At 45.6% G+C, this 17,648-nt stretch overlaps 1 protein-coding gene across 1 annotated transcript in view; it reads left to right on the forward strand.

The window, feature by feature from the left end:
- Positions 1 to 17,648, forward strand: part of thrb (thyroid hormone receptor beta) — a 325,662-nt gene that overhangs the window by 201,864 nt on the left and 106,150 nt on the right. Inside the window, exon 3 of the mRNA XM_070880886.1 lies at positions 13,307 to 13,368. Within this exon, the coding sequence (XP_070736987.1) occupies positions 13,350 to 13,368 (19 nt within the window). The 5' untranslated portion in view covers positions 13,307 to 13,349. The remainder of the gene's footprint in view (positions 1 to 13,306; positions 13,369 to 17,648) is intronic.

Genomic DNA, 17,648 nt, shown 5'->3' on the forward strand with positions numbered 1-17,648 from the left:
GGGGATTTGAGTACAGGGGCAGGGAGGTGTTGCTACAGTTGTACAGGGCATTAGTGAGGCCACACCTGGAGTATTGTGTACAGTTTTGGTCTCCTAACCTGAGGAAGGACATTCTTGCTATTGAGGGAGTGCAGCGAAGGTTCACCAGACTGATTCCCGGGATGGCGGGACTGACCTATCAAGAAAGACTGGATCAACTGGGCTTGTATTCACTGGAGTTCAGAAGAATGAGAGGGGACCTCATAGAAACATTTAAAATTCTGACGGGGTTAGACAGGTTAGATGCAGGAAAAATGTTCCCAATGTTGGGGAAGTCCAGAACCAGAGGTCACAGTCTAAGGATAAGGGGTAAGCCATTTAGGACCGAGATGCGGAGGAACTTCTTCACCCAGAGAGTGGTGAACCTGTGGAATTCTCTACCACAGAAAGTTGTTGAGGCCAATTCACTAAATATATTCAAAAAGGAGTTAGATGAGGTCCTTACTACTAGGGGGATCAAGGGGTATGGCGAGAAAACAGGAATGGGGTACTGAAGTTGAATGTTCAGCCATGAACTCATTGAATGGCGGTGCAGGCTAGAAGGGCCGAATGGCCTACTCCTGCACCTATTTTCTATGTTTCCATGTAACCCATGTAAACAATTAGTGCTAGCTTGCGATGCGTTGTCATACGGGGTCAGGTGTGTGTTACAACAGGCTAACAAATCGGGGATTTTGCAACCGGTTGCCTATGTGTCCAGGAATCTGTCCAAGGCCAAAAGGACCTACAGCATGATTGAAAAAGAAGCTCTGGCATGCGTTTACGGGGTGAAAAAAATGCACCAGTATTTGTTTGGTCTCAAGTTTGAGCTAGAAATTGACCATAAACCACTTAACGCTATTCTCAGAGAGCAAAGGGATTTAACACCAATGCTTCTGCCCGCATCCAAAGATGGGCACTCACGCTGTCGGCATACAACTATGTAATCCGCCACAGACCGGGCATGAGAACTGTGCTGATGCTCTCAGTCGGCTACCATTGCCCACCACTGGAGTGGAAATGGCACAGCCTGCAGACTTGCTCAAGGTGATGGATGCATTCGAAAACGAAAAGTCACCTGTTACGGCCCGTCAAATCAGGATACTGTCCCTGGTTTAAAAAAAACTCTGTCCTCCATGGGAGCTAGTCCAGTGCCCCAACGGAGATGCAGGAAGAGATTAAGCCGTTCCACAGGTGCAAAGACAAAATATCCTTACAGGCGGACTGTCTTTTGTAGGGTAATCGCGTGGTCTTGCCCAAGAAAGGCAGAGAAACGTTCATACGTGACCTACACAGCACCCACCCCGGCATTGTAATAATGAAAGCCATAGCCAGATCCCATGTGTGGTGGCCTGGCATCAACTTAGATTTAGAGTCATGGGTGCGCCAGTGCAACACTTGCTTTGAACTGAGCAATGCACCCAGCGAGGCACCACTAAGTTTGTGGTTGTGGTTCTCGAAATCGTGGTCTAGGATTCACATTGACTTTGCAAGCCCAGTTCTAGGCAAAATGTTCTTGGTTGTTGTGGATGCTTATTCAAAATGGATTGAATGTGTAATAATGTCTAAGCACGTCCACCGCCCCCATCGAAAGTCTACGAGCCATGTTTGGCACACATGGCCTGCCGGATGTCCTTGTCAGCGACAATGTGCCGTGTTTCACCAATGCTGAATTCAAGGAATTCATGACCCGCAATGGGATCAAGCAGGTCACGTCTGCCCCGTTCAAGCCCGTATCCAACGGCCAGGCAGACGGGCAGTTCAAACCATCAAGCAAAGCTTGAAACGCATGTCGGAAGGCTCCCTGCAGACCCGACTGTCCCAAGTTCTGCTCAGCCACCGCACCAGACCCCACTCGCTCACTGGGGTTCCCCCAGCTGAGATGCTCATGAAAAGGGTGCTCAAAACAAGGCTCTCTCTTGTCCACCTTGTCCACCCTGATCTTCATGATCACGTCGAGGGCAGGCGGCATCAACAAAACAAACTTGTCATGCGATATTGAGGTCAATGACCCTGTGTTTGTACTCAATTATGGACATGGTCCCAAATGGCTTGCTGGCATGGTCATAGCCAAAGAAGAGAGTCGGTCAAATTGGCCAATGGACTAACGTGCAGAAAGCATTTGGACCAAACCAAATTGCGGTTCATTAACAGCTACGAACAACCCGAAGAGGACACCATCAACTTTGACCCTCCAACACACACACAAGTGGCAACCGACATCACGGTTGACCACGAAGCCGAACTCTCCATCCCCAGCGGCCCGGCAAGGCCAGCTGCCCAACAGCCCAGTGAAGAACCAACCAACTCACCCACACCCGCATTTGTACCGAGACGATCGACAAGGGAGCGAAAAGCCCCAGATCGTCTCACCCTGTAAATAAGTGTACTATTGACTTTACAAGAGAGTGATGTTATGTATGTAACCCTGGGCAACCTGTATCATACCGCCATCAGAGAGCCTAACTGTTGGAGTCCCAAGGGATCCCAGCATCCTTTGGGAGCATTGTATATAAGCAGGCTTCCCACGCTGTACCGGCACTCGAGTCTAATTAAAGGAGCTAAGGTCACACTTACTCATTGCATACAGTACTCAGTTTCATCCTTTATTATGAGCATAATAGTCACCATTGGGTCAAATGGCCTGTTTCTATGCTGTATATTCTGTATGTTAATTTACCTTGGAGCAACAAGACTGATTCCATGTGTAAAGGGAATGAGCCATAAAGAGAGGCTAGAAAAGTTTAAACATTACCATCCAGAAAGAAGGCAGATAAAGAGGGGGCTCACTTATGTAATAAAATAGTAATAATTCAAGGATAAGATAAATATAGATTACTTCAAAGTAGAACCTGGGACATAAATGAATATTATTGTTCTAAGTTTACTTTTCAGATATTAGGGTCAAACTAGACAATGCACAGCCTTGTATGTCCTGTTTGACTCTTTGATCCAGAGCAGAGATTTGAACCCCATATCCTCTTCTTCATGAAGACGGCATATTTCCACTTCCACAACATTACCCATTTTGGCTGTCTTCTCCCACCACCGCTGAAACACTCATTCATGCTTTTGCTATCTCAAGACTCAACTTAATGAACTCCCACCCCACCAGCCTCCTGGGATCTTCCTTATACAAACTCTGCCACTTGTGCATACTGTCCACTATTTATACTTGCCCATTCCTCCTATTCTCCCAGACATCCGTTTGCACCCTTCCTTCCAATATACCAAATTCAAAACCTTTGTCATTTAAAAATCCCATCTTGGCCTTTGCCCACCTTACCCCTCCAGACCTACATCCCAGCCCACGCCTTTCAATTCTCGAACTCTGGCATCATTCTCTAACTCAACTCAACTTAAATAGATATACACGGGACTACTTACTTGGGTTCAACTAGACAATAGTTGAACTAGAATGAGAGGTGATCTCATTGAAACATATAAAATTCTTAAGGGCTTGACAGGGTAGATGCTGGGAGGATGTTTCCCTTGGCTTGGGACATCGAGAACTAGAGGTCACAGTCTCAGAATAAGGGGTTGGCCATTTATTTTGAGGTGAGCAAAAATTTCTTCACTCAAAGCATTGTGAATCTTTGGAATTTTCTACCCCAGAGAGCTGTGGAGGCTCAGTCGATGAGTATATTCAGAGAGAGCGATAGATTTTTGGATATTAAGGGAATCGGGATATAGGGATAGTGCGGAAAGGTGGAGTTGAGGTACAAGATCAGCCATGGGGCTGGATTTTCGGGGCAAAAGCGGAGGCGGGGCGGGAAATTTACCCCCCGATTAACATTTGCGCTGTGTGGAGCAACTTTTGTCATTTGGCCCTAGGGGCGCAGTGCAAAGGGAAGCATTGTACGACTAAAGTGTGGGGCCGAGAGAGGCCTTGGGAGGGGAAAATTAACCAAAAATATTTCACAAAAACATTGCCAACACCGTTACAAAACAAATCGCTACAAAAATATAAAAGAATAAACATTGGAACTTATCTTTTTCTCAGTTTATTTACCTCACCGCCGCTGGCAGGGCTGGACCGCTGTGTTTTCCCTGGCGGTCACCGCAGAGCGCATTTCGGGGTGTACGGGTCGGATGTTTGTCAAAACTTCTGCCGGTGTTGCAAAGAGAGCAGTTGCACACCCGGTGCAGCTCTCCCCAGCGGTGCTTCTAAGCCCTGCTGCAAAAGCCGACCGGAGGATCGCGACTCGATGCAAAAAAGCTCACTGCTCCATTTTTTGCCGGGGAGGGTTAAATACTGGCGAAAACTGAGTCACAAACGCCCCGAAAATCCAGCCCACGATCTTATTGAATGGTGGAGCAAACTCCAATGGCCTACTCTAGCTCCTATTTCTTAAGTTCCCGTGCACTCCCATTCTGACATTCCTCACTTAGTGGCAAAGCTTTTAACCATCTATGTCCCACCTTCTGGAACTCCAATCCCCTTTCACAAAATAAGAACATAACATAAGAAATAGGAGCAGGAATAGGCCATTTGACCCGTCGAGCTTGCTCCGCCATTTAATACGATCATGGCTGATCTGATCTTGAGCTCAGCTCCACTTCCCTGCCCGCTCCCCATAACCCTTTACTCCCTTATCGTTCAAAAGTCTGTCTATCTCCGCCTTAAATATATTCAATGACCCAGCCTCCACAGCTCTGAGGCAGAGAATTCCACAGATTTACAACCCTCTGAGAAAATAAATTCCTCCTCATCTCAGTTCTAAATGGGCAACCCCTTATTCTGAAACTATGCCCCCTAGTTCTAGATTCCTTCACGTGTGGAAACATCCTCTTCTGCATCTACCTTGTCGAACTCCCTCTGTATCATATGTTTCAATAAGATCACCTCTCATTCTTTGGACTCCAATGAGTATAGGCCCAACCTGCTCAACCTTTCTTCATAAGTCAACCCTTTCATCTCAGGAGTCAACCTAGTGAACATTTTCTGAACTGCCTCCAATGCAAGTATATCCCTCCTTAAATAAGAAGACCAAAATGTACGCAGTACTCTAGGTGTGGCCGCACCAATACCCTGTACTGTTGTAGCAGGACTTACCTACTTTTATACTCCATCCCCCTTGCAATAAAGGCCAATATTCCATTTACTTTCCTGATTACTTGCTGTACCTGCATACTAACTGTTGTGTATGGAGAAAGAGTCTGACTGAACACTGTGAGCTCAAAGTAAAGTGTGACTTTAGTCTTTTATTGCAGGTCTCTTGAGTGCCCCTCCAACCTGTGAAGCCTCCTTAAATACCTGTGCTCCCAAGGGATTATGGGGATAAGCCCTCTGGTGGCTGTACAGAGTAAATACAAGTATACATATTTAACACTAACTTTTTGTGTTTCATGCACAAAGACCCCTAGGTCCCTCTGTACTGCAGCATTTTGTAATTTCTCTCCATTTAAATAATTTGTTTTATTTTTCCTGCTAAAGTAGATAACCTCACACTTTCCCACATTATTCGCCATCTGCCAAATGTTTGCCCACTCACTTAGCCTGTCTATATCCCTTTGCTTGCTTTCCCACCAATCTTTGTATCATCAGAAAACTTGGTTACATTATACTCGGCCCCTTCATCCAAGTCATTAATATAGATTGTAACTAGTTGAGGCCCCAGCACCGATCCCTGCGGCACCCCACTAGTTACCGCGTGCCAACAGGAAAATGACCCATTTATTCCGACTCTCTGTTTTCTTTTAGTTAGCCAATCCTCCATCCATGCTAATAAATTACCCCCAACCCCGTGAGCTTTTACCTTGTGCAGTAACCTTTTATGTGGCACCTTATCCAATGCCTTCTGGAAATCCAAATGCATCAAATAAGACTATGTTGCGTGCATATCATTTCTATTCAAGGTGTTTGGCAGAAGAACAAAGGCGACATGAGAAAAAAAAATTACGCAGCGAGTGGTTAGGATCTGGAATGCACTGCCTGAAAGGGTGGTGGAGGCAGACTCAATCGTGGCTTTCAAAGGGGAATTTGATAAGTACCTGAAGGAAAAAAAAATGCAGGGCAACGGGGAATCGACGGAGGAGTGGGACTAGCTGAAGTGCCAATGCAGAGAGCCAGCACGGGCTCAACATGCTGAATGGCCTCCTTCTGTGCTGTAATTCTCTGCCCCAAAGCGAAAGATCCCCTTTAACTATTTCTGTCCATCTAATCATTGCTCAATCCCAAATAAATCACTGCATTTTCCACATTAATGCTTTTCCCAATCACTGTATTAACTTTCACACTTTTACTTGGTTTAATATTGCCACAAGGTGTCACTGTGTATCCATCATTTGATTGATCCGTCACTTGTGTTTGGTTTTAAAAGCTTATAAAAGTTGGATTGGAAGAGTTACTCTCCTGGTGCTAAAATCCACCAAAGTATATTCATTTTTGGTGAATCGTGCAGCTGCCGGTCATTCTGTTGAATTACTACCTTGCATAAAGTATTTGCTAAACTAACTCAGTATAGGTAATGCAAAGCAAGTCTAGTGATCATTTTTACAGTTCTGTCAGTGGGGATGTTGCACTTTATCAGGGAGGCTTTGAGGGTGTCCTTGTAACGTTTCCTCTGCCCACCTTTGGCTCATTTGCCGTGAAGATGTTCCGAGTAGAGCGCTTGCTTTGGGAGTCTCGTGTCTGGCATGCGGACAGTATGGCCTGCCCAGCGGAGCTGATCAAGTGTGGTCAGTGCTTCAATGCTGGGGATATTGGCCTGGACGAGGACGCTAATGTTGGTGCATCTGTCCTCCCAGGGGGTTTGTAGGATCTTGCGGAGACATCGTTGGTGGTATTTCTCCAGCAATTTGAGGTGTCTACTGTACATGGTCCATGTCTCTGAGCCATAAAGGAGGGTGGGTATTACTACAGCCCTGTAGACTATGAGCTTGGTGACAGTTTTGAGGGCCTGGTCTTCAAACACACTTTTCCTCAGGCAGCTGAAGGTTGCACTGGAGGCGGTGTTGAATCTCGTCGTCAATATCTGCTCTTGTTGATAAGAGGCTCCCGAGGTATGGGAAATGGTCCACGTTGTCCAGGGTCTCGCCGTGGATCTTGATGTTTGGGGGGGCAGTGCTGTGCGGTGAGGACAGGCTGGTGAAGGACCTTTGTTTTACGGATGTTTAGCGTAAGGCCCATGCTTTCGTACGCCTCAGTAAATATGTCGACTGTGTCCTGGAGTTCAGCCTGTATGTGCGCAGATGCAGGCGTCGTCCGCCTACTGTAGCTCGACGACAGAGGTTGGGGTGGTCTGGGACCTGGCCTGGAGATCGCGAAGGTTGAACTTGTTCCCACTGGTTCTGTAGTTTAGTTCCACTCCAGCGGGGAGCTTGTTGATTGTGAGGTGGAGCATGGCAGCGAGGAAGATTGAGAAGAGGGTTGGGGCGATGACGCTGCTCTGTTTGACCCTGGTGCGGATGTGAATTGGGTCTGTAATGGATCCGTTGGTAAGAATCACGGCCTGCATGTCGTCGTGGAGCAGGCAAGGGATGGTGACCAACTTTTGGGGACATCCGAAACGGAGGAGGACGCTCCATAGACCCTCGCGGTTGACTGTGTCATCTGCCTTTATAAGGTCGAAGAAGGCCATGTATAAGGGCTGGCGCTGTTCGCTGCATTTTTCCTGCAGCTGCCGCACTGCAAAAATCATGTCCGTTGTGCCCCGTCGGGGACGAAATCCGCACTGCGACTCCGGGAGGAGCTCCTCAGCCACAGGAAGAAGACGGTTGAGGAGGACTCTAACGACGACTTTCCCAGTGGTTGATAGCAGGGAGATTCCTCTGTTGTTGCCACAGTCAGACTTGACCTCTTTTTTAAAGATGTCACGATCACTGCATCTCTCAGATCTCCCGGCATGCTCTTCTCCCTCCAAATGAGAGAGATGAGGTCATGTATTCGCGCCCAACAGTGCCTCAGCAGGGATTCCATCCGCTCCCGTAGCCTTATTGTTTTTAAGCTGTCTTATGGCTTTTTCTACCTCATGCAGTGTTGGGGTTTTACTGAGGTGGTGGCGGGTAGCATGCTGCGGGATGGAATCGAGAACACTTGAGTCAAAGGCAGAGTCTCGATTGAGGAGATCTTCAAAGTGCTCCTTACAGCAGGCCCTGACTGCCTCGGTGTCCTTGATGAGTGTTTCCCCGTTCTTGGCCAGCAGTGAGGTGGGACCTTGGGTGTTTGGATCGTAGGTGGCCTTAACTGCGATGAAGAATCCTCGCACATCATGGCTGTCGGCCAGCTGCTGTATCTCCTGTGCTTTCTCCATCCACCACCTGTTCTTTATGTCCCAGGTTTTTTGTTGGACCTCAGCCTTGAGCCGTCTGTAATGCTGCTTTGCTGCTCCCGAGTTGGGTTGTTGTTTATGGCTCAGAAATACCCTGCGCTTGCGATCTATTAGCTCTTTTATCTCCTGATCATTCTCATCAAACCAGTCCTGGTGTTTCCTGGTTGAGTGACCGAGCGCGTTAATTTTGTATAAACCTTGGGTATGCTGATACAGACAGTTGAATGTCAACAATTTTTGAGTCGCACCATTCAACAGGCACTCTAAGCCTTTCTGCTGGTTAATTTTTTTAACGGCAATTTTTTGAAAATTTAACTGCTTATTTTAATTATTCAAATCAGTATAGCCTATCTTTTAAGGACAAGACAGTTGTTCTAAATTGTGCGGGAAATGGGGTGAAGTGCAGCTGGTAGTAAAAGTATCAAACTTCAGTCATTAGGTCATGGGTAGATGTCTTCAATTAAATTGCTTCTATTTGTTGTGTCTTCTAAAATATAAAAGTCCTGTCTTATCTAATTCGCTTCCTTATTCGAAGTCTCTGTTTCAAGATTTTTTGTTCTTCGTTCTAGATTTATATTTGTAAGTAGTACAGCATGCAAAATAAAAGTGGCAGGGTTAGGATCTAGATGTGTTGGGGCTGAAATTGCCCTGTTCTGTACCTCCCATTAGCGCCTCCAGGGGCGCAAAACTGTTTCCATCCCGGGGGGTGGGGGTGGCGGGGCGTTATCAACTCCCGCAGAATTGCGCTGGAGTTAGTGGAGGCGCTGACACAGGATTGCCATGCTCTGCTGGTAGTGTGCCAGGCCATTGCCGTGTGTGGCAATCCCTTCGCGCCGCATGGTGACCCCTTTCCTTCCCGCAGTGAAAATTGGCCAGCCAAAAACCTCTGGAAAGGGAAGAAGAAAAAGCATGTTTAGTACTGATGTCAAGAAGCATTTCAGGCACAGAATGACTAATACAAGGAAAAGTGTTCAGGACAGGATAATGGAAGCAAATCCTCTGGAATCATTCAAGATGCTGTCAAGCTGTGATGGGGTAACAGTAGCTTTCTATGGAAGGATGAGATAGATGAGTCAAATAGCCTCCCTCAGCTTTCCTTCCTTGTGACCTTTCTGTTTTTTTTCTTTCTGATTGGTTATTTCCCACTACATTGTTTATCATTCATTTTATGCAAGTCTTTCCCCCCCAATCACATTCCACCAAAAAATACAATATCTCGTTCTCAAATAAATTCTTTGAGCAACAATTGCCATGACAGTCCTTTATGCCTACTCGCTATATACCCCTAAACAAAGACTTTGACACATTAAATTCTATAATAGACGCATTTTAAAAAGTTGACAAAAAAACAAACTCGATCATAAACTTAGCTTGAACAACAGCTATCCTTTCACAAACAGCATGATGCTCCCCGCTCGGCCTCTGAAAATCGTGAACTCTGGGTTGCCCATTCCCTGCCCCCGATACGTAATGATCTTTACCAATCAGCTGATTTCTAACACAAGCCTGATGTAAACAAACAAAATATATATGCACAGGAGTTAACCCCTTTCTCTCTCTCTCTCTCTCTCTCCATATAAACTCTCCTGCCCATATTCACAGCCATCCCCTCAACCTTGCAATCTCCTGTTGGCTCTCTACTCCCGAGGTATTGGTCACTACTGTGAACACTTCCTTGTATCCCTTACCCACCCCTATTTCCCTAACGTCCTTCAACTCCACTTCCTTCTGCATCCGTCCTTGAAAAACAACTCTCCCCAAATCGCCTATATCTGCATTCTCAAGCTCCCAACTGCCTAGCCTCTGCCCCTCCATTTATTATATACATTATAGCTCCACCTTCAAGGCACTCGCCCCAACAAAACATTTCCCAATTCCCCTGGTATGCCCCTCATTTTCATTCCATCAAGTGTGCAAACGCTGACACATAACTGGCCTAATCATTGTCAGATCTGGCACAGCCACGTCACGCTCCACTGGTCTCGCTGTCCTCTGCCAAAGTCCTTGGTTGTCTCTTCCTCAACATTATGCTATTCCTTGGTGATACCATGTAAAGACATGGGGTCAGCATCCACATCTGCTACTGTTATTAGTATTGACATCCTTCAGTCTTAAGACTGTCAGAAGAAGCAACCTTTTCTTAAAGCCCATAGCTTCCCATTTGTGCTAGGTTCTATTTTGTCTGGTCAGCCATGCTTGCCGTCCTACCTACATACTACTATTGTAGTGATACAGCTCCTACATGGCAATGTAGTGATACAGGATCAACTTCCTTTATCATTCCACACAAAGTAAATTCCCAATGCCCTATTGGCCCTGAATTCACAGTTCATATGACTGTACTCAGAGTATACCTATACTGCCTTTGAAATTGACCGTATATTCGGGATTTCGCCGGAGCTAAATCCCGAACTTGCGATCTGTCAGGTTCCGTCTGCACGTATGCTTCACTGCATGTTTCTCCTTCTCATTCAAATCAACATGCTGGTGAAAAGTTGGGCTAATTGCCCACCTACTGCACAATAATTACCCTGAAAGTTTTTACGTCTGGTGCAAACAGGTGCAGGAAGCCTGTTGCACAGTGTAAGGAGAGGGGGGATGAGAAAATAGTATTAATGTTGAACTAGGTTTATGCTACAGCCTATAAAATTGAGACACTGGTTCGTGTCTGAGCAGATACAAACTTTGAAAGCAACTTTCATTTGTTCGAGTTTGAAAACAAGGCCTTTTAGTTTCACCGTCTTTGGTGCCCAAAAGCCTTTAGTCGTTTCGGTTTAATTATGTGCTAGCTTCTATTTAGATCGGATTTAATTCAATTTCATGATTTCCACATGTTATCAGACACTTGGGCTGATTTTCGGTTTTCGGCAAAAATGGTAATTTTACGCCAAGGTTACCATTTTCGCTGTGCTACAGTTTTTAGGCCTAACTTTTAGCCTTTACGTCATGGGTAAAGTTGGCATTGCATGACAATTCGCAACCAAAACCGCAAGTTTCGGCAACTTTAGTCCGGGGCCGGTAGCGCTGCGAGAGAGGCCCTGGGGGGGGATGGAAACAAAAAAACATTCACAAAACCCTTACCTACTAAATCGCTGAAAATTAATTTTAAAATAAAAACTTTAACTTACCTTTTTTGCAGATCTTCATACTTACCGCTGCTGGCAGGTCTGCACCGACAGGTTTGACCTGTCGGTATTCTGGCCGTGGCGGAGAGTGCCAAAAGTATGACGGTAACGCAATCTGCGGCGTTATACGTCGGCGCTCTTTTCCCCGGTGGTACGTGGAAGCACTGCCACAAAGAGGTACCCAAGGATCTTGCCGATTGGGTTATCGGCGCGGAAGGTCAAATCGCAGCGAAAACCTGGTGAAAATCCAGCCCTTAAACTGTCGATTTTAGATTATTTAAATTAGTCTAATAGAGGAGAAAGTAATTCGATAGGACTCTTAGACTGTAATTATAGGTTTATAGAATTTAAGGGCCGATGTTAATTCAGCTGTCTGTATTGTATAAAAAGCATCCTATGGTTTTAAAGACACCTTCAGTAAAAGGGATCTCAAGACTTTTTAGTGTTCGATCAAATTCTATTAATGTTGAAATCTTGGTTTGTGTATTAAATACTATTGCAATAATAATTTATTAATAAAAGAATGTGTCTATTTGTACTAACTGAAATGCAGCCGTTCCTCTGATTGGCTCTCCAGACCTATTGCTGATTGGTCCACTTGGAGGATAAGCCATACCCTTTGAAATTCCTCTGGAATGTGTAACTGGAACCGTCCAGCCCAACTACTGAGTGACTTTCCATTTTGTAATTTGATCCATTACCACAGCGTAAGTGCATCCCTCCACCAGCTGAAGACCCTTCCCCAGCACATGTACTGCCTCCCACAGCCAATGTCCATTACCCCATTGTAAGTGCATCCTCCGCCAGCTGAAGACCCTTACAAAAGCGCAAGACCTTACCCCCCTGCTCCCATAGATGGGCCATTGTGATTGTGTGAGGATTGTTAACATATTTATTGCGTATGAAGTGAATAGTGACAATGTCGTGACTTCTGAATTTCATCCGCCCCAACGATGTCCCTTGTAACACGCATCGAGCTTGTACGCACCAGGGGGTTGGAAGAATGTGATCCGTCTTCTCCGAGTTCCATCTCTCCCCTCCCCCCCACCTGTGTCTCTCTCTTCCTCTCCCCCTCCCCAGACGCGCGCTCTCCCTCCTCCTCCTCCTCCTCCTCCTCCTCCTCCTCCTCCTCTTCCACCAAAGCTCTCACTCTCTTCTTCCTCCTCCTCTTCCTCCAAAGCTCTCCTCCTCCTCTTCCCCTTCCTCTTCTCTTCCTCCAAAGCCCTCCTCCTCCTCCTCCTCCTCCTCCTCCTCCTACTACTACTACTACTACTACTACTACTACTACTACTACTACTACTACTACTCCTCTCTCTTCTCCCTCTCCCCGAACTGGTCTTGGCAGGCTTGGGGCTGCTGATGGATCAGAGGCAGTGGAGGCAACATGTGGGGCTGGGTTCCGTCCACTTTCGAATGGGGTGGGGGGGTGGTGGCGGTCAGGAGACGCATGCGCAGAAGGGAGACAGTACAAATAGTTACTCCATTAATAAAATAGCATTTCTGGCTGCTAAATTATTTTAAATGAGTTGTGGGCAAATCGGCAATCTCTTCTGTTTCCTGATTGTCCAGGAAGTGATATGGGCACCATCCACGAGATCCCAGCTTCGTATACGCACAACAGTGCGCTCCAGGGCTCCAAGGGGCACTACGCTGCGCACAACTCTGCAGCGTTTGAAAGCAACTTCTTGAATTGGGGTTTCGCATGAGGAAAGTGCAGATTTCATTCGGATGTCGGCGGCATACTCCTTAGCTACGCTGCCGACTGCGAATTCAGTCATTGTGTCTGTTGTTTTACGTATCAACATGGTATTTTTGGGGGGTTTCGATACTATATTTTTATTTCTTCAGAGTTAGAAATTTCAATAATAATGGACTAAATCTGTTTTACAGGTGGTGTGGTAAATACCAGCAACCGAATGACCACTGATCCGTAATGCCAAGCAGCATGTCAGGTACTGACTTGATATTCTGTTCATTAAAAATAAATCCCTTGATATAACTCATGGAAATAGGCCATTGTGATGCGCATATTCAAAAACATTAATAAATCACAAACATGCAACTATGGACTGTATTACTTTGATCCCATGTAAAATAAAGGAATTGATTATTAGATATAAACTTAATTATCTGAACAATAATAACTTAGCGAACAGCGATCAGCATGGATTGAGAAGAGGTAGATCCTACCTAACCAACCTCTTTGAGGTACTGATATCCAGCATGGACTGTGATGTGGACAGGTAAAGGTTACACGGTCACCCATTCCCTATCTGGCTATCAGGCAGAGCAGTGGAAGGAAGGTAGTGCAGGAGTCCCCTGCGGTCATCTCCCTCCAAAACAGATACACCACGTTGGATACTGTTGGGGGAGATGGCTCATCAGGGGAAGGCAGCAGCAGCCAAGTCTATGGCACCAGGGGTGGCTCTGCTGCACAGGAGGGCAGGAAAAAGAGTGGGAGAGCGATAGTGATAGGGGATTCTATTGTAAGGGGAATAGATAGGCATTTCTGCAGCCGCAACCGAGACTCCAGGATGGTATATTGCCTCCCTGGTGCAAGGGTCAAGGACGTCTTGGAATGGCTGCAGCGCATTCCGGAGGGGGAGGATGAACAGCCAGCTGTCGTGGTACCAATGATATAGGTAAAAAAATGGGATGAGGTCCCTGAATTTAGGGAGCTAGGAGTTAAATTAAAAAAATAGGACCTCAAAGGTAGTAATCTCAGGATTGCTACCAAGCCACATGCTAGTCAGAGTAAGAATTGCAAGATAGCTCAGATGAATACGTGGCTTGAGGAATGGTGCAAGGGGGAAGGATTCAAATTCCTGGGACATTGCAACCGGTCTGGGGGAGGTGGGACCAGTACAAACCGGATGGTCTGCACCTGGGCAGGACCGGAACCGATGTCCTAGGCGGGGTGTTTGTTCGTGCTGTTGGGGAGGGTTTAAACTAAAAAGGCAGGGGGATGGGAATCTATGCAGGGAGGCAGAGGGAAGTAAAAAGGAGGCAGAACAAAAGGTAGGAAGGAGAAAAGCAAGAGTGGAGGGCAGAGAAATCAAAGGCAAAAATCAAAAAGGGCCACGTTACAACATAATTCTAAAAGGACAAAGAGTGTTTAAAAAAAACAAGCCTGAAGGCTCGGAGTCTCAATGCGAGGAGCATTCGTAATAAGTTGGATGAATTGACTGCGCAGATAGCTGTTAACGGGTATGATGTAATTGGGATTACGGAAACATGGCTCCAAGGTAACCAAGGCTGAGAACTCAACATCCAGGGGTATTCAATATTCAGGAAAGACAGACAGGAAAGAAAAGGAGGTGGGGTAGCATTGCTGGTTAAAGAGGAGATTAACGCAATAGTAAAGAAGGACATTAGCGTGGGTGATGTGGAATCTATATGGGTAGAGCTGCGAAACACCAAAGGGCAAAAAACATTAATGGGAGTTGTGTACAGACCACCAAACAGTAGTAGGAAGGTTGGGGATGGCATCAAACAGGAAATTAGGGACGCGTGCAATAAGGGTACAGCAGTTATCATGGGTGACTTTTTAATCTGCATATTGATTGGGCTAACCAAACTGGTAGCAATACTGTGGAGGAGGATTTCCTGGAGTGTGTAAGGGATGGTTTTCTAGACCAATATGTCGAGGAAACAACTAGAGTAGGCTACCCTAGACTGGGTCATGTGTAACGAGAGAGGATTAATTAGCAGTCTGGTTGTGTGGGGCCCTTGGGGAAGAGTGACCATAATATGGTAGAATTCTTCATTAAGATGGAGAGTGACACAGTTAATTTGTCGACTAGGGTCCTGAACTTAAAGAAAGGAAATTTCAACGGTATGAGGCGTGAATTGACTAGGATAGACTGGAGAATGATACTTAAAGGGTTGATGGCAGAAATTTAAGTATCACATGGATGAACTACAACAATTGTACATCCCTGTGTGGCGTAAGAATAAAAAAGGGAAGGTGGCTCAACCGTGGCTAACAAGGGCAATTAGGGAAAGTTGTTAAATCCAAGGAAGAAGCATATAAATTGGCCAGAAAAAGCAGCAAACCTGAGGATTGGGAGAAAATTAGAATTCAGCAGAGAAGGACTAAGGGTTTAATTAGGAGGAGGAAAATAGATTATGAGAGTAAACTTGCAGGGAACATAAAAACTAACTGCAAAAGCTTCTATAGATATGTGAAGAGAAAAAGATTAGTGAAGACTAATGTAGGTCCCTTGCAGTCAGAATCAGGGGAATTCATAATGGGGAACAAGGAAATGGCAGCCCAGTTGAACAAATACTTTGGTTCTGTCTTCCTTCACTAACGAAAATACTAGGGGACCGAGGGTCTAGCGAGAAGGGGGAACGGAGGGAAATCCTTATTAGTCAGGAAATGGTGTTGGGGAAATTGAAGGGACTGAAGGCCGATAAATCCCCAGGGCCTGATAGTCTGCATCCCAGAGTACTTAAGGAAGTGACCCTAGAAATAGTATATGCATTGGTGGTCATTTTCCAACATTCCATGGACTCTGGTTCAGTTCCTATGGATTGGAGCATAGCTTAATGTAAGCCCACTTTTTAAAAAAGGAGGGAGAGAAAAAACAGGGCATTATAGACCGGTTAGCCTGGCATTGGTGCTGGGGAAAATGCTGGAAACAATTATTAAAGATATAATAGCGCATTTGGAAAGCAGTGACAGGATCGGTTCAAATCAGCATGGATTTATGAAAGGGAAATCATGCTTGACAGATCTTCTAGAATTTTTTGAGAATGTAACTAGTAGAGTGGATAAGGGAGAACCAGTGGATGTGGTGTATTTGGACTTTCAAAAGGCTTTTGACAAGGTCCTACACAAGAGATTAGTGTGCAAAATTAAGGCACATGGTATTGGGGGTAATGTATTGACATGGATAAAGAACTGGTTGGCAGACAGGAAGCAAAGAGTGGGAATAAACGGGTCCTTTTCAGAATGGCAGGCAGTGACTAGTGGGGTGTTGCAGGGTTCAGTGCTGGGACCCCAGCTATTTACAATATACATGAATGATTTAGACAAAGGAATTGAATGTAATATCTCCAAGTTTGCAGATGACACTAAGCAGTGCGTGTCAATGCGAGCTGCGAGGAGGATGCTCGGAGGCTGCAGGAGGACTTGGACAGGTTGGTGAATGGGCAAATGTATGGCAGATGCAGTATAATGTGGATAAGTGTGAGGTTATCTACTTTGGTGGCAAATTATTATCTGAATGGTGACAGATTGTTAAAAGGGGAGGTGCAACGAGACCTGGGTGTCATGGTACATCAGTCATTGAAGGTTGGCATGCAGGTACAGCAGACAGTAAAGAAAGCAAATGGCATCTGGCCTTCATAGTGAGGGGATTTGAGTATAGGAGCAGGGAGGTCTTACAGGGCCTTGGTGAGACCGCACCTTGAGTATTGTGTGCAGTTTTGGGCTCTTAATCTGAGGAAGGACATTCTTGCTATTGAGGGAGTGCAGCGAAGGTTCACCAGACTGATTCCAGGAATGGCAGGACTGACATATGAAGAAAAGACTGGATCGACTAGGCTTATATTCTCTGGAATTTAGAAGAATGAGAGGGGATCTCATAGAAACTTATAAAATTCTGATGAGATTGGACAGGTTAGATGCAAGAAGAATGTTCCCGATGTTGGGGAAGGCCAGAACCAGGGGTCACAGTCTAAGAATAAGGGGTAAGCCATTTAGGACCAAGATGAGGAGAAACTTCTTCACTCAGAGAATTGTGAACCTGTGGAATTCGCTATCACAGAAAGTTGTTGAGGCTAGTTCGTTAGATGTGGCCCTTATAGCTAAAGGGATCAAGGGGTATGGAGAGAAAGCAGGAATGGGGTACTGAAGTTGCATGATCAGCCATGATCATATTGAATGGTGGTGCCGGCTCGAAGGGCCGAATGGCCTACTCCTGCACCTATTTTCTATGTTTCTATGTTGCAACTGAACTTCCAGAATGAATTTGGAAAAGTTCCACGTGAAAGGTTACTAATTAAACTTGGGTTTAGATTCTATTATTTCTGCCTAAGTGGACAACTTCACATTTTCCCACATTATACTCCATCTGCCAAATTTTTGCCCGCTCACTTAGCCTGTCTATATCCCTTTGAGGATTTTTTGTGTCCTCCTCACATTTTGCTTTCCCATCCATCTTTGTATCATCAGCAAACTTGGCTACATTACACTTGGTCCCTTCATCCAAACCATTAATATAGA

Source organism: Pristiophorus japonicus, chromosome 5, assembly GCF_044704955.1.
Source record: "Pristiophorus japonicus isolate sPriJap1 chromosome 5, sPriJap1.hap1, whole genome shotgun sequence".
NCBI classification, from domain to species: domain Eukaryota; kingdom Metazoa; phylum Chordata; class Chondrichthyes; family Pristiophoridae; genus Pristiophorus; species Pristiophorus japonicus.